At 45.6% G+C, this 26,471-nt stretch overlaps 1 protein-coding gene and 1 pseudogene across 4 annotated transcripts in view; both read left to right on the top strand.

Moving 5' to 3' along the window:
• Positions 1-26,471, top strand: part of Tbc1d30 (TBC1 domain family member 30) — an 85,399-nt gene that overhangs the window by 19,425 nt on the left and 39,503 nt on the right. For 2 of the 4 annotated variants that reach the window (XM_055626024.1, XM_055626023.1), the window contains exon 1: positions 23,910-24,541. The exons of the other annotated variants lie outside the window; for them this stretch is intronic. In XM_055626024.1, the coding sequence (XP_055481999.1) occupies positions 24,370-24,541 (172 nt within the window). In that variant the 5' untranslated portion in view covers positions 23,910-24,369. Of the gene's footprint in view, positions 1-23,909; positions 24,542-26,471 lie in introns of those variants that run through there. 4 annotated transcript variants of the gene reach the window in all.
• On the top strand, positions 20,481-23,685 carry LOC129690371 (cell division control protein 42 homolog; annotated as a pseudogene).

The following is a 26,471-nucleotide window of genomic DNA, read 5'->3' as shown; positions in this document are numbered from 1 at the left end:
GACAGAAGAGTGCTGCATGGGGTGAAGGGTGCCAGATGCTTCAGGCAGAGAAAGCAGCTCGAACATCGTGTGAACACTGGGTACTTGCGATGCTCCTGGTGATCTCTCACTGAATACAAAGAGGGAATCAGCAGGTGCGGTTGGTGTAGAGATTGTCTGGTCACCTCAGCATCACACAGTATAAGGCTGTGACATAGCAATTTCTATGTTTCAGAGGCCGTTTTGGCAGGAGTGAGGTGAGGCTGGCGAAGGTGAGTGGGCACAAGGAGGAGGCCCCTACCACAGACTGGTAGAGTCTATGGCCTGAGGAAGAGCCATCTGGGAGTGAGGGAAAGACACTGAGATGCTTAGGGGGATGACTTCATTAGTCTAGGGAGGGGACTCTGAGTGGAGGAAAAAGAAGCCAGGGGAACCCAGGGTTTGGGTAAGGTGTGAGGCACCTGTGGCTGCGACAGCTGTGATCCCTCTGGGAGCACCAGGACAGCTGAGGAGGAAAGGCGGAGCTACAGGGGAGGTAGGAGCTGGGGAGGTAGGAGCCTGGAGAGAAGCACAGAGTGGAGGCAGCGCTGGGATCCCAAGGCAGACTTGGAAGAGATAAAAATTTTAGTGTCTATAGAACAGTTCTTAAGAGCACATGCTCACGTGTATACACAGAGAGAGAAGTCAAACAGAGCGAGGACTCAAGGGGCACTGGACTGTTGGTTTTGTTTTAGCCAGGTTCTTTCTATTTAGCCCTGGTCATCCTGGAACTCACTCTACAGACCAGGCTGGCCTCAGGCTCACAGAGATCCACTTGTGAGGTGTGAGCCGCTATGAATGGTGGACTTTGCTTTTCGAATGCACTGGGGACAAGCAAAGGGAACACACTTCGTTACAACCAGTGTTGCCATCATTTCAGAGGTTTCTTTTTTCCCGATGAACTGGACTGAGAATTAGGATTTGTCTGTCTTCCTGGCTTCATTCCTTTTCTGCCCCTGGTTGCTTGGGTCCGATTACCCTTCCTTCCGGACCCCACCATTTGCATACTTACTTCTAGAGAGGACCAATCACATTTCATGTCTGTCCCTTTACACATGGGTGTTCTCTCCTAGGGGAGAGGCTGTGTCACTCGCCTTCCCCCTCACATCTGTTACACGCGGTGCACCAACAGCGGGACCTTTTGCATATGTGTTACACAGATGGACAGTTGGGTGATTGGGAGGTGGGAGCAGGGCAGCCTCGGATGTGCGTGTGTGCATGCAACGTGAAGTAGGTGTACGCTTGGTCATGGAAGTAACTCATGACAAGGTAGGCCCAGGGTTTAGGAATGCTTCTGCGTCTGCGGCTGTCACTTTGGTAAGCGGGGAACGCAAAGGGACGGGTCATGGAGTAACGACAGGGCTCTGCTGAGATGCAGAGTTTCTACACACACTTGAGTTTTGTGGATTTTAACACCCTAGAAGTTTCGAGCTCATGGAACCACTTGGATTGATCTGGCGTATTTTTAAGGTTTGGTTTATTTGTAATTGTATGTATGTGTGGGTATGCACACGACTACTCACGCTGGTGGAGGCCAGAGGTCACGGATGCCCTAGGGCTGAGATGGAGTCAGTTGTGAGTTTTGTGACGTTGGTGCTAAGAATGAAACTCTGGTCCTCTGCAAGAACCGTATGTGCTCATGACTGCTGAGCCGCCTCGTCACTCCCCAGCTTACTGTTGAATACAGGACATTCGTGTGCCTCAGCCTCTCTCTCAGGTGGATTTAAAGCAGTTGGAGGTATGGCTATTAGCTAGTAAACATTTGCTTTATGACAATGTTAATACAGTCTTTACATGTGGGTGGAGAGAAGCAATGAAAGACTTGTTTTCTGAGGCTATAGAATAGCAAGGAGAGGTCACGGGGTTGTACTGTCTATGAGTTGGCTTTCTAACAACACTGTGAAGTTTTATGCGGAGTGTGCAGATCAGTCCATCTCTCTCCACAGCGGTAGGAGGTGGCTCCTTTCTTTTTAAAATCTGTGTTCTTTACACTTTCGCCACTGACATTTTGCTTTATTGAATGATTTGCCACTGAAGCATAATGTCATTCCCCCCCCCCCCCCCGCTTTGGTGATGGTCTGAGCAAGTACCTGTTCATGATGGGCTATATATAGAAACCTAATTTGAGGTTGCGGCTTGGAAAAGAAGTTTCGGATGTATTCCATGCCTAGTTCACTCAGGTTCCTTGCGTGTATCTGGGGGCATATGTGTCATTTCGTAGGAGTCATCCAGCTTGCAGTTTTAAATTCATTCATTCATTCATTCATTCATTCATTCATTCATTCATTCATTCATTATTTTTGAGGCGGGTGTCTCGCTGGCCTGGAACTCACTGAATGGGGCAGGCTCTCTGGCCAGCAAATGTCAGGACCCATGTCTTCAGTGCTGGGACCACATGAGCATGCCGGGATGCCTGGTTCTGTTCTGGGGACCCGGCTCAGGTCTGATGCTCATGCTGCAGTCATCACCTTGAGCCATCCCTGTAGCTTCCCTGCCCCCCTCATTGTCTCTGTCTGATATTGCCCTCTCAACACATTCACAGAAAAGGGCTCATTCAGGACATAGCAGTAAAGCCGGACGCTTGGCAGGGATCTTCTTGTAAGGTTTTGGTCATGGGTGGAGGTTGTTGGAGACGGTCGTGCAGTTTCATTGTGTGCCTCTGCATCTTTCAGTTCAACTGGGTAGGAAAGGTCGCCTCACATCTTGCTGACACTACCTGCTATGGCCAGCAGAGGGCAAGCCGGTTCCTTTCCTTTGTCGTGGAATTTAGGATTCTGTCCTTGGGTTTGCTGTTTCTATCTAGTTCTCATCTGTTCACCAGCTTACAGGATCACCAGCATTCTAGAATCAGCTGTGTAACTAAACGTTAGTAGGGAAGTGACACAGAATTAGTTTCTGTCTTTTCCCCTGTGCAACTTGACCCTTTGAGGGAAATCCCTCTTGGTGCAGGTTTGGGGCGGCCTCAGCACTCTGTCTTGGGGGTTCTCCCATAACAGGCACAGAGGACTCAGCCTTAAGCCTCCGTAAGTGGGAGAAGTCTGGGGTCTTCAAGTGTTGGGTGACAGTTCTCAGTGGGTCATCAGGGAGGCATCTCCTGTTCAGCGTCCACTCAGGACCCACATCACTGTGACTTCCCACAGAAACACAGAGACTTTTATGGACCTAAATGGTCTTTACATATCCACACAAAGGTTTGCCGCTCTTGTTCTTGGAAGGTCTGATAATAATCATCCCTTTTAAGGGAGAAGGTCAATTTGTGAACCGAATTGGGCCATGAGATTGTGAAATTTAGGAGTCTTCTACTGCTCGTGTGTGTGTGTGTGAGAGAGAGAGTATGTGTGTGTGTATGTGCATATGTGCGTTTGTAGGTTGTTTTGAGATGAGGGCTTTCTATGTAGCCTAGACTGGCCTTGAACTCATGATCCCTCTGCTTCTGTAGCCCCAGTGATTACAGTTGTGCACGTGGTGGCCTATGCTGTCTGTGAGACAGTCTGTTGGCCATCCCGGCCCATTCTTGGGCTCGGCTAATGATCCTGCTTCAGCCTGTGGAGGAGCTGCACCTGTAGGTGTGTCCCATCGAGCCTGGCCCTGTCTCAGGAGCCTGCATTAGTTTCCTTGTTTTAGATCATCCTGTTAGTTTTGTTTTCTGTTTGTAAAGCAGTGTTTTACCTGGGAGCTTACCAGTGACTGGCAACTCCTCTTCAGGGTATTTTATTGGAAAAAAAACAAAACAAAACTTTAACTTTTCTACATTTTTTGTCTCTCGATGGGTTAATCCTGTTCTAGAAAACATAGAGTTCCTGGGGAATTGGCCATTTCTGCTTCTTATCCTCCTGAACCACAGAAAGAGAGAGAGAGAAAGAGAAAGAGAGAAAGAAAGAAAGAAAGAAAGAAAGAAAGAAAGAAGAAAAGAAAAGAAAGAAAGAAAGAAGTCCATAGTGATACACACCTGTAATCTGAGCAGTTGAGAACCCAGGAGGATTGATCACAAGTTCGAGGCCAGCCTGAGCTACATAGCTAGACCCTGTCTCAGAAAAAATAGCTGTAATTTGTTTCTGTAGAAGAAAAATTATTGCCTGTGTTGTGCTAATGATCTAACCTCCCCCCTACTCCCCCCACCCCCACCCCGTGTGAAGGCCAGTGAAATGGAAACATCACTGTGAGGGCATTCGGTTTTAGTGTCATGCTCAAAGCCATGCCCTCCACACAGGTGGTTGGGGCAAGGATTTCTTAAGCTTCTTAAATTCAGTTAACAATCCTTGTGTTTCAGTTTTAACCCACGATCCATAGTTTCCTGGAAACCATATCCAGAATATGTATCAGTGTCACACATATAGTTTGTCTTAGAGGGATCCAATGACTCAAATTTTCCCAGGCTCAGGATGAAGTCCTTTACAGTATATATCTACTGGTCTCCCTCCTGCTCCCATGACCTCAAGGCCTTGGCAAATGAAAATTGTCATCTTGCCCTAGAATCTACCCATAGAAAAATCAGTCCAGCTCCTTATCTCCAGGCTGTGAATATTTGTGGAGTTTGTTTTAGCGTTCTGACTTGAGCCATCCTATTTTACTCGTGGATTTTCTGTTCCCATTTTACTCCAGACATGCCCCTCCTCTTCATTCTCTAAAGTGTCCCCACCATGAAGCTGGAAAGACACTTTACTGAAGGTTTCAGGGCACTGATGGGAAACTGTAGCATGCAAGAAAATAAGAAATGGTTGTTGGAGTCTTAGACAATATTGTTCTCAACTGCCCTTTGATATAGAATTCCTAAGAACCTTCTCCTTTTGGTCCTCATAGTCTATCTTATAGCTCAGCCATCTTTACTTTTAGGAATTCAAAGACAGGGGTTGGGCTGTGGCTCAGTGGTAGAATTTCTTTTTTTAAAGCACACTCAAGGTTTTGGGTTAAATCCCTAGTCCTGCAATACCACCCTCCCACCCCAAACTGAACCCTGAAACACAGCAAGTCAAAGGCTTCCTATCCTAGAAGGCAAACCTATACCATGTTCTAACCTAGTTTTTCTCCCGTGCAGCCATAGATAACTGCATATTACATCTGTCTCTGTGGTTGTGGTTTACCTGTTGAGTTCACACAGGATAGTGAGGCACTCTGATCCAATCTCATTTCTGCTGCCATGATAAAATACCCCGACCAAAAGCAGCTTAGGGAGAAAGGGTCATTTCAGCTCATAATTCCAGTGACAGTCCACCACAGCAGGGAAGTCAGGGTGGCAGGAACTTAGAGTGGTCACATCACATCCATACTCAGGAAAAGAGAGAAATGAATGCACGAATGCACGCATGCTCATTTGCTCGATTGGGTTCAGTTCTATTTCTCCACCCATTTGCAGAGCTCCTGCCTAGGGAATGGTACCACTCACAGTGGGATAGGGCAGTCACCATGGTAACTAAGACAGCTCCCCAGAGGTCAACCCAATGTGGACAGTTCCTCATTGACACTCTTCACAGGTTCTGTCAACTTGACAATTAAAGCCAACAGCCACTCATTCAAATGTTTCTCTTTAGTAAGGTTCATTTCCAGTCAAGTTGTACACCAGATACTACAATACAAACATTAGACTTGCAGCACTCGTTGACTCCATCAAAGCTTCGACATCATAAATGGTTCGTAACGTTTTTTTTTTTTTTTTTTTCCTCTACTGAATGTAATATGATGCAAGAATTTTTAAGCACTTAAGGAAAGAAAATGCCAGGGCAATTTGGGTTGAATCATCTCAGAAGTTTTCTTAATTCTGTAACACAGTGATTGCCACAGCTGCTTCTCACTGAAGATGGAATACAATGTTAGCACAAAAAATGATTTCAAACTGCTTTTACCCTGAGTCTGCGTCACTGGACATTTTTATCTGTGGAGAGGGTCCTCAGTTTACTACTGCCTCAGTTAACCAGAGTTCTGTTTCCTTCTTCACACGAGGCAAGTTAATTTTAGAAATCATTTCTGAAGTTTCTTGGGAAGCTTGAAGGTTGACCAGATATCTCCTAGATAACTTGCAGGGTGGCTTGCTGAAGAGAAATGTTCTAGATGTCACCAAAGCCTGTCTCTCAAGTCCTACCTGACCTTTGTCATGGTGCCTCACGTGCAATAGCCAGCTGTGTTGCCTTCACCTAGCAGCTTGCTCATTTTCTCTGCTATTCTGGAGTTTTGGTCCAACTGGCACAGTTAGACTGACCTTGCTGAAGTTGCTTGTCATTCTCTGTTCTGTGGGTGCCTGGATCTCAGCTGGGATCCTGGAGTTCAGCTTCCAGATGGAGAAGGGGGGTTCTGTTTCTCTAAGGGGCAGCTGGGTGCCTTAGGGTGAGGCCCGAGTGTGCTAATCTGGGGTGGGGAAAAGGTTTCCAACAGAGTGTTACAGTTTAGGTCGATGGTGACAATGGAAGCTCTGGCATTCCAAAGCTTATGGTGATACCAAAGTGTTACAGCTCTTGGTCAAGCTGCTGTGCTCAGCCCAGCAGAGGTGTGGACCATGCCTGGTCAGCTTTTGGCCAAGAGAGAGGCCCGGTGAGGCCCAGGCCCAGTGAGTCGGAGGGCAGGTCCAGTGAGACATGACCCAGCAGAGGATAAATAATGAATCTCAGATGAAGTGAGAAAGCATGAATCTTTATTCATGTGAAATCAAGAGGGATTTCGAGGATGAATGTGTTTGATTAGCTGGGGTCAGGGGGTCAGGGATACCTTTTGGTCCTACCACAAGAAGGAAAGTACAGTACTTGATTATCCTATGGGGTCAAGATGGGGATCTCAAGTATAATTGAAGGTCACTGCTGGACTAAGATCCTTAACAGGGTGGGTTATTTCTAGGAGTTGCTAGATGCTTACTAGAGCAGTTTCCTTATCAGAGAAGGGTGTGGCCTGTAATCTGTCCTGAGGGCTGTGTGATCCTCTTACAAGACCTGGAATCACCTAGATCAGGGGAGACTTTTAAAACCCCACTGAGAAAAGGGAGTCTATCATAGAACGAGCACAAATAATTGGCTACCTGAAGACGACCAACTTCAATCTTATCCAGCAGAGCCCCACAGTTGCTTCTTGGTTGTGTCAGTACTGTATTAGTTGGTAAATAAAGTAAGAAGAATCGGCAGAAATGATGGCTATCAAGGCAGAAATGATGGATATCAAGGCAGAAATGATGGATATCACATTCAGTTGGGAACACAAATGGGTTGAGAGCAAGTCTATTTTAGAACTTCCAGAGTGCTTTGATCTTATTCAAATAGTTATCTGGCTATATTTTATTAACGTAGTTGTTACAATGTAGCTTTAGTGTTAAAACTGGTTCATATCCCAAATAACTAGCTATATGACTTTGGGGAAGTTATTTAATTGCTTTTTTTTTTTTTTCTGAGACAGGGTTTCTCTGTGTAGCCCTGGCTGTCTTGAAACTGACTATATAGACCAGGCTGGCCTCAAACTCAGAGATCAACCTGCCTCTGTTCCCAAGTGCTAGGATTAAAGGCTTGCACCATTCCTGGCTTCATACTCTTTTTATTTCTCTCTGTTGCTTGACTTTGCCTGGGGAGATGTGAACAATGTCTGTTCCTCACAGAAGGGATACCCAAAGACCAAAGAAATGATGCCACCTAACTTCAGCCTGCTGAACCAAAGAGCTACTGGGGTTACCTAGGCATAGAGGAGGGGTTATTTATAGGATGCAAGGCAACTGCATTGCCAAGGAGCCTGCCTTAACATGGGTGATGGTTCCTACAAACTCTATCACTGCAGTTTCCTGTACAACTTATGGGAGCCTCCTTTATCCATGGCTAGGGACAGGTCTCAGGAGCAACCCAACATGATTCTAGAATAAAAAACAAAAACAAAAAATGGGTTCAAGAGAAAAGCAGTAATTTGTAATAATACTACAACCCAGAGTTAACTACTATGTCTGTAGACTGTGTTGTCTTTTAGTCATTTTTCCTCTTCTTAATAGAAATCGCCCTACTAATATATGCACTTCTTCTTGGGATTTTTGTGTTGCTGAGTTAAATAGATAATTAAAGCCTGCAGTCCAGTGTTTGATCCATAGTTGGTGGCTGATGTCTGATTGACGAGATAGTCACCCTCGTCCCATCCTTGCTCCTGTGTGTATGTGTCTATTAGGAAATATAATCCTGGAAAGTTGAGAAATTTAGAAAAAGGTGTGTTTTTTTTTTTAGGTTTATTTATTTTTATTTTATGTATGTAGGTGTTTTGCCTGTATGTGTGTCTGTGCCCCACATGTTTGCGGTGCCCATGCAGGCCAGAAGAGGGCACTGGATCCCCCTGAAACTGGAGTTACAGATGGTTGTGAGCCACGGTGTGGGCGCTGGGAACTAGAACAGCCAGTGCTGAAGGATCTCTCCAGACCTCACTCCCCCTTTGTGAACAAGTGAGTTCTTTTTTTTTTTTTTTTTTTTTTAGTATATATTTGCAACCCCAAATTTGGGAAACTGTTGTTGGTATACGTAGCCATGTGGAATACACCAGAAAGCTTATTTGTACTGCAAAGAATAAAAAAAAAAAAAAAATCCAAAGACCAGCAGACTTCCTAGTAAATGGTAAGCTGTGTTTGGCAAACTTAAAAAAATAAAATGACTGAACCCAATTTCTGATAATTATATGCATTGTTTAAAAGCTCTAATATTGGAGAGAGAGAAAGATTGAAAGGAAGTGACTCACTTAGATTCTGCTATGAAAGATTGGTTTCCTGTTTGCCGTGATCTTGCTAAGACAATGGATATGGGATAATTAATTTTGGGGATTTATTAACTTTTGAAGAAGAGGAAAATGTTGACTTGTCTTCATTGTAGCAAATGCCGTTTGAGGGAAGTCTTAAAAATAATCAAGATAAAAAATGTAACCAATTTGTCAGTTGAAATGCATACTTTTTTTATTGCTTTCCTGGCATTTCAGATGAGATCACCAGGTCAAGTTGGATAGTAGTGGATAAACAGTACAAGAGCTCAAGTGACCTGGTGGCAGTGCTGGCAATCTGTGATGTTACTGTATAAGGTGAATATGCCACCGTGGTGGTGCATGCCTTTCAGCCCAGCACTCAGGAGGGAGAGGCAGGCGGATCTCTGTGAGCTTGAAGCCAGCCTGGTCTACAGAGTGAGTTCCAGGACAGCCAGAGCTGCATAGTGAGACCCTGTCTTCAAGCAAGCAAGCAAGCAAACAAACAAACTTAAAGTCTTCAAAAGTAACTCCTGCGTATGATAGGACAAGTGATATTTCTATAGAGAGCTCACTGTGTGTCGGGCATGGAGCAGATGTTTTATCTGCCGTATTTGCTCCCAAGAAAAACATCCATGGAGTTGGTTCTTTACTCGTCTCATTTTCTGGGTAATGAGACTGAGATGTTACCCAAATGGTGCTGCTGCTGAGTGATGAAGCCAGGCTTCTAGCCCTGGCAACTGGCTAGACTGTGATTTTTAGCCACTCTTCCATGCCGAGTCTTTGTATGCACATTTGCAGGGTGAGCAAGGCAAGTGTGTGATGGCTGAGGATAACACATTCTGGAAACTTGTCAGGAGACTAAGAATAATGTGTGTACTTTTTTTTTTTTCATTGCACAAATGTTAGTTAAAATAACTGTTCATAAACACATCTGCTTATTTCTCTCATAATTGAATAAAAAGTCAGTTTTCAGTGAGTGGGAAGGCACAGTTCTCTTTTTGACATGGTGACTTTCTGATTCTATTTATTTTTAACATTCACGTACTGGGTAGCAAATGTGTATCCAGCCCCATGATAGCTGCAGGCATGGGTGGAGAGAGATGAAACAATGAATAAAAAATTAGTCTTTGTGTTCAAAGACACTTATGATTTATTGAGGAGATAGAAGTCTTCATATAAATAATCCAAGCACACAGATGAACTGGTCATGGGGATGGGAGCTGCAGGGCATGGAATACAGGGGTTAAGGCAGGTGTCACACCAGCAGAGCCCCACTCTGACTTGCGTTCTCTAAGTACAGTTAAAAAGGCACCTATAAGCTGGGCACAGTGGTGCACACTTTTAACCCAGCACTCAGGAGGCAGAGGCAGCTGTATCTCTCTGAGTTTGAAGTCATCCTGGCCCACATAGCAACTTCCAGGTAGCCAGCCAAGCCAGCATAGTGAGACCCTGTCTCAAAGGGGAGGGGCATGAAGAGATTAGAACCTCTAATCCAGAAGTCCAAAATTCACACATGATGATAATACAAATAGAAAACTCTATGCCCATAAATCTTATGTACAAACTTTTCATTTTTTTGAGTCAGGGTCTTCCTAGGTAGCCTAACCTGGCTTCAGACTCTCAATTCTCCTGTCTCCAACTCTCAGATGCCAGGAATGTAGGTGTGGAGCATCATACGTGGCCTCACGATAACTGAAGACACCATACCGCACCTTCCAGCCTTCCAGTGAAAAGGAAATGTGGGCCGCATCCTTATGGTTTCTCATTATCTGTATATTCAAATAAACATGAACAACAGAAAAAACAAAACAAAACCAAATTTGAAACACTTGTGCTCACAACCATTTTGGATGAGTGATACTGAAACTGCCATTAAGTATCAAGTGCCAGGAATGTTTAAAATTACCAGAGGTAATTTTTTTTTTTTTAAAGACATAATGTGTTTCCTCCCCAGCAGCTGGCGTATATGATTGATGTTGGCATTCTGCCAGATTGACATCCTGCCAAGTGATGCTCTGTTGGACGCAGGGACTAAAGACGTGGTAATTAAAGGTGCCACAGTCGCTATATTAAGCTCACACGTAGAATATGGCATCATTGCTTCTAGCAGAGAGAAAGAATCAAGAAAGTTCATCTGCGGAGGTGTCTGCTTCCTGAGGGGTCTTTTCTATTGCCAAAGCCTCCGTGGACCTTGACACTCTAGAACATAAATATAGCCGTTTGCTAGGATTCACTTGTGGTCTACGCCGCCCCAGGCTTCTTTTACAGCGGTGTATGTGACAGGGGCTGCCCTACATGGAAGACTAAGTTATCAGCTTGGCACAAGGTCACTTGTACCGACCTTGACTCCCGACAGGAACATGGTCCATTTACATTCTCCCTCAGGTCATGCACATTGCAAATGCCTTTCGTATTTTATTTTTATAATTGTTTTGTTGGTGCTTGAGAATTTTTTTTTTTTTTTTTTAAGACAGGGTCTCTCTGTGTAGCTTTGATTGTCCTGGAACATGCTATGTAGGCCAAGCTGACCTCAAACTCCTAGAGAGCTGCTGTTTTTGCCTCCTGAGAGCTGAGACTAAAGGCTTGTTTGGGAACTTCATATAACGCGTTTTGATGAGACCTCTCGCCCCTTCCCTTCCCTCCAATTCTTCTGCTCTTCCCATGCCACTTTGCTCCTCCAACTTTATATTCTCTCTCTCTGTCTCGCTCACGTCCTGAGTCCAGACACTGCAGCCTAGTATGTGTATGGGCGTGGGACCATGCACTGGAGCACAGATAGCCTGTCGGAGGCCACATCCCTGATGAAGACTGACTCCCTTCCCTTGGCAGCCACCAGTTGTCAGTAGTTCCTCAGTGGGGGGCGGAGGGACTTCAGGAGCCTCCTCCCCCCTCCCCTCTTCCCCCTCTCTCGGCCCTTCCCTGATGAAATTTTTGGCTGGCTTGATTTGGTGCACACAATCACGGTCGTTGAGGGTTCCTGGGTGTAACAACCCTCCAGAACATGCTATTTTGCTGCAGATGTGTGCCACCTCTGGCTCTGGCAGTTTTTCTACCCTGGCATCCATGATGATCCCTGAGCCTTGTATATGTGTGTGTGTGTCTGTGAGAGAGAGAGAGAGAGACAGACAGACAGACAGACAGTCAGACATCTGCAGTCTCTTATTTTTTGCACATTGACAAGTTGCAGGTCTCTGTTCTTATTGATATGTCTCCGACGAGGGTTGAGAGACACCCTGATCTATGGGTATAAAGAGAAGAACTTGGGGTCAAGGTTATTACTATGTCCACTAAGCAGAATACTGGTAGGTTCTTTCCTATGGCGTAGGACCTAGCCAGCCATGTGTTTTGAGCCCAGTTAATGGTACCTGGCATGGTTTGGTCTTTTGGATCGAGCTTTTAAATCCAGTCATTCATGCCAGGATTGCACCAGTGAGCCTATCTCGCCATGCTAGTCATTCCATGGTTCACAGATGGGGAGGACTGTTGATGGCCTTCCTCCCTCAGCAGCCTGGACAGCACCTTCTAGCCCTAAAGCTAGCCAGCAGGCATAAGTTTCCAGGTTGTCACAAGCTTGAGCTTTCCATGTTCTGTTACTTCAGCAACAGGACACACCATCAAGTTATGAAGGGGAGCCAAGAACAATGAGTGTAGCCGGTGTTTGCTACTTTGTGGGCTCCTTTCTTCCACTCTCCTCTACCCCTTTTCATCTTCCCTTTCAAACCCCTAACACCAGATATGAAAGAGGAAAGGAAAGAGAGGACAGGAAAGAGATCCCTGAATAAAGTCAGGTGTCAGAAAGGGAGCGACATTATTGTTAGACTATTTTCTGCTGATTAGGGACATTGAGCTCCTTGGGGCAAGTTTGATCTTCACCATCAGGGTATCTAGTTTTTTCTTCTTCTTTTAATTGTTCTTATTGTTCTTGTTCTACTCCTTCTTTTTGTTCTTCTTGTTCTCCCTTTTCCTCCTCCTCTCCCTTTTCTCCTCATTTCTTTTTTAAACATGACTACTTAACAAACTGTGACCAATAGCAACCAACAACCCCCCTGAATGACTAACAACCACCAATCCCACAGATGGAGCTCTAGTATTTATATACCCTCTGAAAAGTTCCCAGAATTCCAGACATCACACAGTCACAGAAACTGTCTGCCGCTGGCAAAGCCACACCCTGCAAGAGCAGGAGGCAAGTCATAGTCTGCTGCTGCAAAGCAGCCCCACGTCCTCACACCTGGACTTAAGATGAAAACAGATTCTTGTAAGATTTCTGAAATCAAAATTCCAAAATTCTCACTACAGATAACAATTGTTTGTAATGTTTTGAGGAGCCCTATCAAACCCCAATGACCCAACAACTTGAAAGGGAGCAACTCTGACCTGTCCCGGGGTTGTCATTTCATAGCTGGCAGAGATGCTGTCACCCTGCTGAAGGGTGACGCCACACACATGTCTAGTACCTACGCATAGGGATATATTTTAGGAAGCTTCAGTAGTACTGGGCTTTATGTGGCATTTTCAAAGGTCTTTAGAGTTGGTTATCCTCCCCTAGGCTCCCTCCAGTATGCCCCACCCCACCCATTTCACCTTCCTGTTTCACTATTCCCCCTTTCCAGTTCATACTGCCTACCTTCCATCCCTCTTCCCCTGAATTCCACCCGATGGCCTCTTTCATTCCCTGAATTCCGTGAACACGTCAGTTCAAACACATGAACGTAAAGAGTCAGTAGCACAGCATGTGGGAGAGAGGACTTGGGCACACTTTAACTGCCCGAACTTTCAGTACCCATCTTGCATAAGAATAGTGACCTAAAGGTCACATGAAAAAAGTTAAATTTATTCTATTTTATGTAGATGAATATTTTATCCACACGCACTACTTCTGGCCGCCAGGTGCGTGCTTGGTGCCTGCAAAGACCAGAAGATATATTCATAAACCTTCTACAATGAGGAAGAATTTACCCCCAAAGGAACTTTTTTTTGGTTTAAATTTCAGTTTATTTAAAAACATAACAATTCCAGGTATAATTCTCTAGACATTTCAATTGACCAGTATTTGTGTGGGATTGAGGGATTCTAGTGAAGTAACAGAATCTGGCTTCTCAGTTGAGTTAATCACAGAGAACTGGAGGGATGGATGCTGGCATGCTGGTCTGACTGGGCTCACTTTGCGTGGAATGTTCTTTCCCAGCATTCTATCCTGCAGCCTCTGCCCCAGCTTTGCTGACCTCTGTTTCACTACAGCTCTCACTATGCAGTACAAATTCACCCATTTCAGGAGAAACAAGGAGAAAATCTCTGCATTTCTACCATGTGAGTGAGGGCTCTAGGTTAAAAAGCAAAAGGTGAGGCTGGTGTGGACATCAGGAGGTGCTTGGCCAGTTGGAAGGGCTGTGGAGGTGGGCCTCTCTTGCACTGGGCCAGCCTCAGGGTGTACTGCTCACAGCGCCATGTTTTCCTTTCAGTGACTGCCCACACTAAAGGAAGAAAGGATGCCTGGATATAAGTGGCCTGTGTGCCTGCTTTGTGCGAGCGCTGGTCTGGACTCTTAGCTTCGTCATGCCATTCATGACGCACATTTTCATTATAAAGATGAAGAGACGGAAGCCTAGAAACTAGCCCACCTGCCCAAAGACATGGAGGAAGCAAATGTTAGTGTTAGAATTGAAACCTTGGCCTGCTGCAGCCAAAGTGTGTGGCTGCTCGATGGTCTTAGCTGAGACCTGTGTGCTCTCATACGCCCCTTGTCAGTCCATACAGCTACACTGTCTCTTCCAATGTATTCAGTTTTTTGAGATAAGAGTTCCAGGACAGCCAGGTCAGTGTTTTTGTTGATTGTAACCTTTCTCCGCTTTCTGCTTCTTTCTTATTACCAAAAATTTTTTGAGACAGGGTCTCATGTACAGGCTAGCCTTGAACTTGCCATGTAGCCAAGGATGACCTTACACTTCTGAACCTCCCTCCTCTACCTCCTGAGGTCTGGGATTACAGACATGTGCCGCCACACCTACCTTTTACGGTGCTAGGGATTGAACCCAGGGCTTTGTGCATGCCAGACTAGCACTTTATGCACAGAACCATACCTCCAGCCCCTATTGTGGTCCTTCAAAGTCGGTACCCTGCTTCAGTCTCAGGATGAATATGCTGCTGAAGTTATCTGCATTAATTGTTACCGGAAACCTTCTCTTTTTCACCAGGTCAAAAGACTCATAGAATAGTTTTCTGTACTGTGTTGGGGGAATCCAAGCTAGACAGTTAGTCATGGCCAGACTAAACAGTGGTTTTGCCAAAAGCAATGAGTCTTCTAGTCGGCTGGAGAGAGGGCCCAGCAGTTAGGAATGTTCATGGCTCTTTCAGGAGTGTGGGTTTGGGATCCCAGTCCCTTATCAGGTAGCTCACAAATGCCTGTAACTCCAGCTCCACACGCTCCAACACCCCCTTCTGGTGTCTGTGGGTACCCCCCCACAGGTATACACAATACCGTACCCCCCCAACATTTTCACCCTCAAAAGAGATGTCTTTTTATGGTCAACACAAACCTTGGTCAAGTATAGGTTGAACATCGTCATTAGAAAATCACAAATCTGAAATACTCCAAAGTACAATGGCATGACATTGCTACAAGTGGAAAATTCCGTATGAACTCAGGTGATGGGCCGTAGTTAAGATACAGGCAGGCTAAAAGCATTCTATCGGTTACCTCAAAGTCATAACATGTGAAAGAAATATAAATGGACTTTGTGTTTAGAGTGAGGTCTACCTCCAAGGTATTTCCATCCATCCATCCATCCATCCATCCACCCATCCATCATTCTATCTATCTATCTATCTATCTATCTATCTATCTATCTATCTATCTATCTATCATCTATCAATCAATCAATCAATGATCTATCTATTATCTATCTACCTACTTACCTACCTGTCTATTTGTAAATATTTTTAAAATATTAACAAACACCCCCCCCCAAAAAAAAAAAAAAAAAACCTTTGGTCCTGAAGGTTTTGGGTAAAGGCACCTGGTCCTGTAGTGGATCATTTAAATCATGTTGGGGAGAGAAAATGCTTCACAGAAAATAAGAGGTCAGAAGAATAATTCACAATAATAATTATTTATTCTTCTGAGGTTCTGTGTGCACCTCGCTGCAGAGGCACCGGGTACACTCCCAGTATAATGCTAAAAAATGTGAACTCTTCACTATGAATTAAATTATAATAGTAGATATATTTTTAATTTTGAACTTCTGATCTATAAATATTAGTGATTTATTTTTCTTAAAATGCTTCTTCCAGAACATTTGAATGGTTAGGAAGAATTTCTGCTTGGAAGTATTTTTTTTTTTTTTAATCTTATTGAGAAGAATGCTTCTGAGAAGCATAAATAGCACCGTGGGGAGGTGGAAGACTGATGTGCTGACTGATGTGCTTGTGGAACCTCAGATCCTTTTTGTTCTTTGTGTGATGATGACTTTTCTCTGCATTTAATACTGCAAAAGCCACACCCCTTGTCTTAAAGGATGCCTTCGTTTAAAGAGAGAAACTGTTTTCATGACTAAGATGAGGAAAATCATATAAAAAGGAAGTAAAGTGTTCCATGTACCTTATGCGACATGTCAGGAAATTGTGGAGTATTTTTTCTTTTCCTTCTCCCTCAATTCCTTCCTGTTATTCTGCTCCTGTGTCTCTTTGGTGATGGGAAATAGTTCTGGTGTTCATCATATGTGGGCACAGTCTTGGGTAATGAACTGAAGGAACTACTTATTAAGACTTTACTTTTTAAGTAGGTTTGAGAAGAATATTAGCTTCCTAGGGAACTGGCTACCAGTATTCTGTTAGTGAGGTTTCCATCTCATAACAAAGCACTTGAGATAATTAAGACATAAGGATGAAAGGTTTATTTTGGCTCACAGTCTTGGAGGCTCCAGTCTATGATCTTGTTGGCTCTGTGCTTTGAGCCTAAGGTGAGTCAGGAATGGAGGTAGAGGAACTACCTCTCCACATCACAATCTACAAGGCAGAGAAGAGAAAGGACCAGAGTCCCACTTCCCTTTCTAGGGCACGCACCTAATGACTATATCTCCCAAAGGATGACTGTCTCTCCATAGTTCTGACCACAAGCCTGTGCACTCAAGATCCAGCCTGTAGCAGACACCAGGAGACACATGGGAAAGTTGCTTTTCCCACTCATGAGTTTACAGATGATCAGTAACTGGAGTGAGAAGGGGAAAGAGAGAAGCAGTTTTCATGCTGGCAGGCTGCCCTTTGCTTTTAGTAAGAGCGACTGCAAAATGTATGTGCTCATCTGCTGCCCCACATGAGGTGCCTTAGATACGATGACCCGTGAGAGCTCTCTGACCCTCAGAGACTGCCAAGAGCTCTGCAGCTGTGAAGCCGCAGCATCCCTGGGGATGAGCTTCAGGCCCAGGGACCCAGAGCAGCCTGGTTCCCTGTGGTTTTCCTCTCTCTAAGCATCAGGCTTCCTGGGTCTTTTCTCCTTGGTAATTGCCAGCACCAGGCCTGCTCTGTCCCTGAGGATAAGCATGTAGGCCCTTTTTGTTTTGAGATTTTGCTGCTGAGAAAAAAAACAGCAATAGGAAATCAGAGGATGTCTCAGGACCAGTTCCTTTTTGGAAGCCCCTAGGGACACAGCTTTTATTTCTGATGTTGGGCTTGTCTCTTCTTCAGACTTCTTGCTCGCCTCCCACTCAAGGCAAAGTTTCTCTTCAAGAAGGCTCATTCTCAGCACGTAGGCTGAAAGGCTTACCGAGGGCTCTGTGAGCAAATGGTCTTTAATTCATTAGTCAGCCTCTAGGATGTTCCTCAAAATGTTCAACCTTTCCTTAACAATACAAGGGATACTCTCTTGCATGGTATAAAAGAGCCTGCTGAGACACGGTTTCACTTTGTAGCTCAGGCTAGCCCTGTCCTGCCCATGCTTGCCTCAAACTTGTGATCCCCCAGCCTCACCTCTCGTATCACATCCGACTTACCCGGTGTACAGTTTAGAGTGTGCTTTTCCACACACACCGCTTAAATCGTAACTATCCCTGATAATTCCAAGGTGTGGCTTGTTCAGATGGGAATTCACTGACATTATTTGGCAGGAAGGGGCATTTGATGAGTAGGGACTAATGATGGGTTGGCCCTGCTGCTGGTGGCCTCGGGCAAAGGCCGCACTGGCTTGTTTTCTCTGAGCTGATTTCAGATGACATCTTCTGCTTTTAGAAAACAATATCCCAGGCATGAAATAAGAAACCATGAGTCACATAATAAATATAATACGGGGCTTGTGCCACGGCTACTTTTAGAGTATTGTATTTTAGCACTAACTTAATTATCTGTTTGCTACAAAAGTTGGCAGTCCTGCCTTTCCTCTCCAATATAAACAAAATAATGTTGTTTAATTTCTTTGCTATTTATTGCTATAATAGTAGAAACACACATACACACACAAATGGTGTTAACTTTTATGCAATTTTCAATGGAAAGATTTCAAGGAAGCTTTTTTAAAGCCTCTGTATCTTTGTAGTCCAAAAGAAATGAAATGGAATGTTTATTTGGGAAGTAAGCTTCTCCTTTATGAGGAAGAAAAGCATTGTGAGGAATTTGAGAGGAAAGTGTCTTTGTCAGCCCTGAACTGCTGCTCACCCTTTCCCGGGTTGGAGTTCAGCTCGGCTAGCCCAGAACCTCCATCTCTTCAGGCTGCTCAGCGGCAGCTGAACTCATGGGTGGTGGCAGCTGTTTGCCGTGTTCAGTACATTCCCTTCCAGGCAGCAGCCCTCTCTGGAGCCAAATGATAATCAGAGGTTTGCCTGATGAGCGTGACGTCAGAGCCAAAGGGTGCGGGGTGCTCTGAGTGGCGTGTGTCACACAGCCTCGGGGTGTCCTTCCCACACCAGAGGCCCCTCCTCTTGGCCCATGAGGCTGCCTCTCAGGCTGGCCCAGCGAGGTGCAGTGTGAATAGCATTCTTTGTTAAAGGAAGACACAAAGCTTCCTAAGGCTTGAGCTGAGGAGAGTTCTGAAAGGCAAGGCTGCGTGCATCAAACACTTGTCCTGGAGCTTTCTACTCCTGCCAGTTCACCGTCTTCAGCCTCAGAAGTACATTAGCCCTCTAAAACATCGTGCAAAACATCAGCATCTCCTATTGTTCTTCGCATAACTGAGAGAGGCTGGGATGGCTACAGAAAGCTAAAGGATAATGAGCACATACAGTGTATTAGCACCAGGCCACTGAAGGGTAGAGTACTGCACCTGAGCTTGCTGAAGGTTGGGAAATCTGAGGTAAATCTAGAGGACACCTGACCTCATTTTATAAAGCTACACCTTTTCTTTTCTTTTCTTCTTTTTTTTTTTTAATCTCGTGACAGGGTTTCTCTCTGTAGTCCTGGATGTCCTGGAACTCACCCTGTCGAGCAGGCTGGCCTTGAACTCAGAGATCCATGGAGCTCTGCTTCTCAAGTGTTGGGATAAAAGATGTGTGCCACCACCACCTGGCATAAAGCAGCACTTTTTGAGAGTCCTCCCCTGTTCAAAGCAAAGACGTTAGTGAGGCACCGAAACCACAGAGGTCACATGTCACGTCAGCCAGGCTTGATTTAGCAGCTAACCTCATGTTAACAGAGTTCTATAGATTTCATTTTGAGCTACACCATTTTGGACAGTATCTTCAAATCTAGAGGTTCTTCACAAAGCCCATGACGTGTGGACTATAGGTGTTTTGGAGTCACAGGGATGGCTCCTTTCCCTGACTTATTCAGAGTAGCATTACCGAAGCACTTAAAAGATGTTCAGTGTTTCTTCAGTTAAATCCAGAAGTTGCTTCATGTTTGCCGGAGGATCCTGTTTGTATGGCCTTTGTGCACTGGTGATGCGACCCCCTTTCACCCCAAGGGCAATCAAGATGCTATAGACTCATGTGAGCCATTTCTGGCTCAGGCCCAAGTTGGTCATTTTTTTCAAGGAAACCATTGTTCCTGTTAGTGGGGAGTAGGTTTTGGAGCTGGTAACCTGGATGCTGGGATGTTTGTTACTGCGGAGTCGGCTGCCCTTCAGTTTAGATCCAGCAGGCAAATTGATATTTGAGGAAAAAAGTTCGTTTATACCAGTGTTTCCATTTCTAAAAATAGGTCAAGTGTCAGGAGGCTGAAGGAGGGGGATAGCAAGCTTAGGGCTAGCCTGGGCTATATAAGGAGCACCTGTCTCAAAATAAAAAAAGTAAACATTCTATAATATTTTAAAGAAAATCAATTTCTTTTTATGTAATTATATGTAATACTGGCTCCATTTGATGTTATTTGCCTTCTCGTCAAGCACATGAGTTAAGACACCAATATTGCTAACTACTGAGTAGAATTGAGACTTTTTTTTAGCTCTATTTTTTCTTTTACTATATATCTCTGTATAAGTACAAGCATTTTTTTTCTTGTGTTTTTATCCTATAATTGGCATATTCAGTTAGGTTCACTTGTTTTCATTCATTTACGTAGTTTCATTTAAGAACTTAAATTTGTTAGCATTTAATAAACATTGTCTCAAAGTCAAAACTTTTAAGGTAGATCTAGAGACGTCTCTGTGTTCCATTCTTGTGTCCACACTGTTCCTTTCTGTGTGTGTGTGTGTGTGTGTGTGTGTGTGTGTGTGTGTGTGTGTACAGGTGTATATGGACAGTCAGAAGACAGTTTCCGGTGCTGTTCTTCCTCAGGCTCCATCCACCTTATTTTTTGAGGCAGGGTCTCTCCCTAGCCTCTTCTCTCATAGTTTTAAAAATTCAGCGTTCTGCCCTGTCGGAGAAGCTGAGGTCAACATATAATTTGAAATATTAAAAGTGGATACAAAACTATTTCCGCAATGCGGACCATTAAGTATGTTGTTGTTGGTGATGGTGCTATTGGTGAAACTTGTCTCCTGACATGCTACACGACAAACTAATTTCCATCAGAACATGTACCAACGGTTTTTGACAGCTGTGCAGTCACAGTTATGATTGGTAGGAAGCCATATACTCTTGGACTTTTTGATACTGCAGGGCAAGAGGATAATGATAGACTATGACTGCTAGGTTATCCACAAACCTGTTTTTCTAGTGTGTTTTTCAGTGGTCTCTCCATCCTCATTCGAAAATGTGAAAGAAAAGTAGGTGCCTGAGATAACTCACCACTGTCCAAAGACTCCTTTCTTGCTTGTTGGGTCCCAAGTTGATCTCAGAGATGAGCCCTCTACTATTGAGAAACTTGCCAAGAACAAACAGAAGCCTATCACTCCAGAGTCTGCTGAAAAGCTGGCGTGGGATCTGAAGGCTGTCAATATGTGGTGTGCTCCGCTCACACGGAAAAGCCTAAACAATGTGTTTTATGAAGCAATATTGGCTGCTCTGGAGTCTCCAGAGCCCAAGAAGAGCCGCAGGTGTGTGCTGCTATGAACTGCTCTCCGGAGCTCTTTCTGCACAGCTGCTGTTGTCATCATACTAAAAGCAATGTTTAAATCAAACTAAAGATTAAAAATTAAAATTTGTTCCTGCAGTAATGACAAACGCCCTGCGTCTACCTGCATGCGCTCATGTGGAACAAGGCCCATTGGTGTGGCCCCTGCCCTTCCGAATAGTTAATTCTGAATAATTGTGTATTGTCTGAAAAGTGATGAGTTGGTTTTTTTGTTTCCTTGTTTAAAACAACAACAACAACAACAACAAATCCCCACATATGTTTTGTTTAAAAGCAAGGCATGCTTGTGATGACTGCAGCAGGAAGCTGCTCCCTGCTTCCATTTTGGAGGGTAACCTGGGGTATCTTAGTGTCTTTTGTTTTGTTTCCCCAACCCTTCTCTCCTTTTGGGATGTATGTGGGGTTGTTTCTTAGTCTTGTTTTTAAAAATCTGTTAACCAGAGGACAGCCTGTGGGGGAGGAAGACAGGTTATTTCCACATTCCACTCCGTAGGTCTAGTTTAGCAAATATGTCCCCACCTGGTGCTCTCAGGAAGGAGTGTAGAAGTGTAATAACGTACTCCCTCTTGAAAGTTGCCTTTTCTCTCCACCCCTAAGTGGATCCAGTCTTTGAGGAAACTCGTGACGGTGGTAGAAGCCATCTTGCCCCTCTTTCTAGGATGCACTCTATATGTGACTGTGACTTTCAAGGGTATTTGTTTGCCATTTGCTGATCTGGAGGGGGGGAGTTCTAATTAATCTCATTGATAAATGAAAAAAAAGTATTGCACCTTTTGAAATACACCAAATGGATTGAGTTCCTAATTAAAAAAAGAAGTTCTTTTGAAAAAAAAAAAATCAGTGCCGCCCCCCCAAGAATTACCAAATACAAAAATCTTTATGCTCCCATTTTCCTGCTTTTTGAAGGTAAATATGGGAAAAAAAGGAAACACTTTTTCTTTTCTAATAGCAACAATGATGAGCGCTAGTTCAGGAACATCAAAGGTGTGGAGAGATGGCGAAACACCTTTTGGTTTTTTGAAGCAGAGATACAGTTTATTAAAAGAGATTTTAATACAGATTTTCAACAGAAAGGTTAGGAGGAGGGACATTTAGGACTTATGTATCACACACCAAGAGTATGGATGTAGGCTTGTCAAAGGAGAGTAAAAGTTTGTAAATAAGCTTAAAGGGAGAGAGAGAGAAGCGGGAGAGTCAGTCAGGCTCAGGAAAAGAATAAGACACACTCAAGTGTGGATGGGCTTCTCACAGGAGAGTCACAATTAAGTGCCTTAACATTAGACATATATTCTATTTTGGTGACTCTCAAGTTATATCTCCAAGGGTTGCTAAGAAACGACTTTCTTCTCTTTGTCTTTTATTTTTAGATAGGGTCTCACTGTGTAGCCCCGGATGGCCTGAAAGTTGAAGAAATCATTGTGGAAATAATTGCGGGCCATTGTCTTGTTCCTGATGAAAACATCCAGATGGAAAAATGAACTCAGTCTCTGGAGTTCAGGCCTTAGGACAAACATTATATCGTAACTAAGTAAGTGTTGACTTGATACCACGTGGAAATGAGAACATACTGCCCTGTAAGGCGGCTCTGGAGCAGATCAGTGACTTCCAGGAGCTGCAGGAAGCCATTGAAATTTCCATAGGAAGAGAAGATGAAGTGATTTGCAGTTTGTCCCATGTGCGGAGGAACGGAAATATCCTTCTGCTGGTGAATTGTTAGATCAAGACCGGATGTTTATGTAGGTTAGCTGGTTGACCAGTACTCCCAGAGAACTTTGCTGAAGAGTCTGGGAGGGCCTTCTGTGATCTTGGGCAGAGGAAAGATGTGGTGTCTAGGGAAGAAGTTTGTGTCTGGATTGCTTGCAAATTGTTATGAAGCCAAACTTTGCTGTTATCTGGAGCTCTGGAAGATTTGAAAGCTGAGATTCAAAGAATGCAACAAGAAAAGGGACATATCGAAGATTCCATAAAGACAGGTTTGGGGGAGGTTTTCTTACACCCCCATATCTGACTATTGTATGATTTTATTTTTACATGAAATATAGGCAGAAGAAAAAAAATATCAATCAAGCCAGGCCTGACCAGCTATTCAGGAGGCTGAGTCAGGAAGATCACAAGTTCAAGGCCAGTCAGGGCAACTTAGGGAGAGACCCCTATCCCCAACCCTCGACTGAAGAATAAAAAGTGCAGAGCTGGGCGAGGGCTGCTGCACGGCGGCCGGTGAGCAGGGCCACATCCAGGTGGGCAGCGCTCACGTCCTGGGTGTCTGCCTCCGTAGGCTTGCTAGCTTGAAGCAGCTCCAGCATCAGCTTTATGGGGGGTGGAGCGCCTATACTGATAGCCTCAGGCGGGTCGGGACTTGTGAGGACCTGGCCATCATCCTTCAACGGTCTGGGTGAGCCCCCACCTCCAGCAGATGCCAGTCCTGCTCTAGTTATTCTGTCTCTCCAGGCCACCTCCTAAAGCCTTGACTCAGAACTACACTCTTTCAAGACTCTCCTGAGTCTTGAAGTGTCTGGCAGACACTTCTTAATTAAGAACCTGGCCTCGCCACACCCCCGGAAACACTTCTTTTGAAAACTGCTTCTTCAATGGGAACATTTTCTTGAGGTCCTGTTTTCCCAAGAGGAACGATATTGGTTTTGTTGTTGTTATTAAACATGGATCTTTACCTCTCTAAGCGGCCAGGAAAGACATGAACACAATTTGGGCTGAAGGTTGAGGTCACCATTTGCCGCCTTCTCTGCCCCGGGGTCTGCTTCTCCCTGTGTCCCCTGGGCTGCCCAGATCAGATGGGCACTTGCAGCTGTCTGCACTTGCGGCCCCTCCAGCCTTTCCAGGCTTAGGGGAAGTGGGGACACCCCTGCCTTGTTTCTGGGTTCTGTCCTCGGAGCTGGCTCCAGACCGTGTTGGCCTGCTCAGGCTCATGCCTGGATTGGGTGCCAAGGCGCCGCCTCCTTCTCTGCGCGCCCGCGCGCTCGCTCCCGCCCTCCTCCCCGCCCTCCTCCCCGCCCCAGCCCGCTCCGGTCTCAGCCGTTTGGGCTCCGCACTGCAGATGCCAGCCGCCCTCCCCGAGCTCCGCTGCTCCCGCCGCGTCTCTCTGATCCTCTCGGCTCCGGAGCTCCGGCTGCTCGCTCGCGGCTCTCCAGGGAGCCTGGCCGGCTTGAGCTCCCCGAGTCCTGCGAGCGCAGAGGTTCCGACGCAGCAGCGAGGACCGGGGCGGCCGACGGTGCTCTCTCTCGGATGCGGCAGGACAAGCTGACCGGCTCCCTGCGTCGTGGCGGGCGATGCCTGAAGCGCCAGGGCGGCGGCGGCGGCGGCGGCGGCGGCGTGGGCACCATCCTGAGCAATGTGCTCAAGAAGCGCAGCTGCATCTCGCGGACCGCGCCCCGGTTGCTCTGCACCTTGGAGCCGGGTGAGGCGCGGGCTGCGGATGGGCGCTGGGGTTGAGATGTCTGCGGAGGAGCACCGTTGGCCTGGGAGGGATGGGAACAGACCCCCGGCCTGCGTGCGTTCGGCGGCCACCAGGGCACGGAGAACCCGCCGGCCCGCAGAAGCTACCCCGCGGCCTATGTGTTTGGCGTCCTTGCACGGTGGGGGAGTGAGGGAGGCTGCCCCAGCCGGCCCAGGCCGCGTCACCTATTGTGCTCCTGGTTCCCTGGGAGTCAGACCTCCAAAAGAGGTGTGTGGGTTGGCTGAAGCACAGCCTTGACGCTGCAGGTCGGAGGGAAAGGTACCTACTGCGAATGAGGTGAAGAGGTGAAGAGGTGAAGAGGTGAAGAGGTCTCCTTTCCCCCGAGGGTCCCTGTAGTGTGTTTGTGTTGGGGTGGGAGAGGGTATGAGCTCCTTTTGTAGGTAAGGTCCAGGAGCCCTCCTGGCCTTGCGAAGACAGGCCCTTCCCTATCATCTGCCTCTCCAGGCTCTGCCTATCTCCACGCGAGCTTGGTCACCTGGCATCGTTGCTCAGGGTTTTAAGAGCCTGGCCCTGGCACCGGCGCCTGAGCGCTGAGGGTTCTGGCAAGGGGTTGGCTGCGCAGCTCTATTTGCTTAAGCTCAGCACTCACCTTTCCCTGGAGTGGCCCCAGCCAGCCCACAGGCAGTTTGTGATCTACACAGTACCCTCCTTTCCCCGCTCCTCACTCCTTCTGGGACCTGGTGTCATTGGGTCCCGGAGGTGGAAAGCGTCGCTGCCCTTCCGAACCTCATGGACTCTTTGTTTTTCTCCCCACCACCAAGTGTCTAATTGCCGAGACTGTAGTATTTATTCACCGTCTTCTTTTAACTCTCCCCCCTTTCTTTTAAATCTCCTTCCCACGTTAAATAGTGTTTTGTATTTCTGAATCCAGAACAGCTGTGATTATCAGATGAAACATAAGCCTCCTCTCCTCTCATTTCCCTTGGAAGAAAAGAGCGAAAATGACCCGATTTAAGCCTTTGCGTGCCGGTGGCGAATGATCAGTTTCACTTGAGACCTGGGTCGTTTTTGATCATTAGAAAAACAGTTGTGGTTTTCGCTAACTAACTCCAGTTGCCTTTTTCAACACTGGAAAGCAGCTGGTTTACGCCCAGCAGGTGGCCACCAAAAGTCAAAGGAACGTAATTTGGTCAAACATACTGGGAATCCAGTGGTTCTGGGGAAGTGGCAAAGTCACCGTAGGGATGAATTTCCTGGTTTTTGTTGTAATAAAGCAAGAATCATAATTATAAGCCCTTGCATTCAGCACCCCAGGCCTGGACAGCACTCTACAAAGTCCATGTCATTGCTTGGAGCTGGTGGCAGTATTGATCCCACAACGAGGCAGGAGTTCATTGAAACCAGCAGGTAGTTAATATTCTCCTGGAGGAAAAAAAAATCATCTACCCAGGTATAGCATGACTTTGTCTTTAAAGCTTTGAGATGTCGGATGCCCTGGGTTCTTGACATAGGAAATCTATGTGTCAGTACCTGTATCCAGAACATGTGTGCAGGGCTCTCCACGTCTACCAACAGCAGGAGCAACAATCACAACCTCACCAGCACCTATCTGCTTACAGTCATGGGCCTGGGCAATCCAGACATGTCCTTCCTGCTTCTGGATCCCTATTTATGTCTTTGAAAAGGCCAGTTTATTTTATTTTTTTTAAAGTCCTGAGGATTATTCCTACACATGCCAGTCTCAAAGTGTTCCTATCCATGTCAATATCTAAGTGGGGGGAGTTGGGAGGTTTTTAATATGGGAATCTGCAGTCTACTTCTTAGCGGTGACAACGTCATCGTCTGATTTTTCTGAATGTTATTGAGAAGGCTTGACCTTTCTTGGCCCTTGGACTTTCAAGCAATCTTTCTTAAATTGGCTAAAGGGGCT

The sequence above is a fragment of the Psammomys obesus genome, unplaced genomic scaffold (assembly GCF_907164565.1).
Source record: "Psammomys obesus unplaced genomic scaffold, mPsaObe1.curated_primary_1811, whole genome shotgun sequence".
Classification (NCBI taxonomy): Eukaryota; Metazoa; Chordata; class Mammalia; order Rodentia; family Muridae; genus Psammomys; species Psammomys obesus.
Note: the sequence above shows the minus strand (reverse complement) of the source record. Positions and strands in the feature narration are given on the sequence as shown.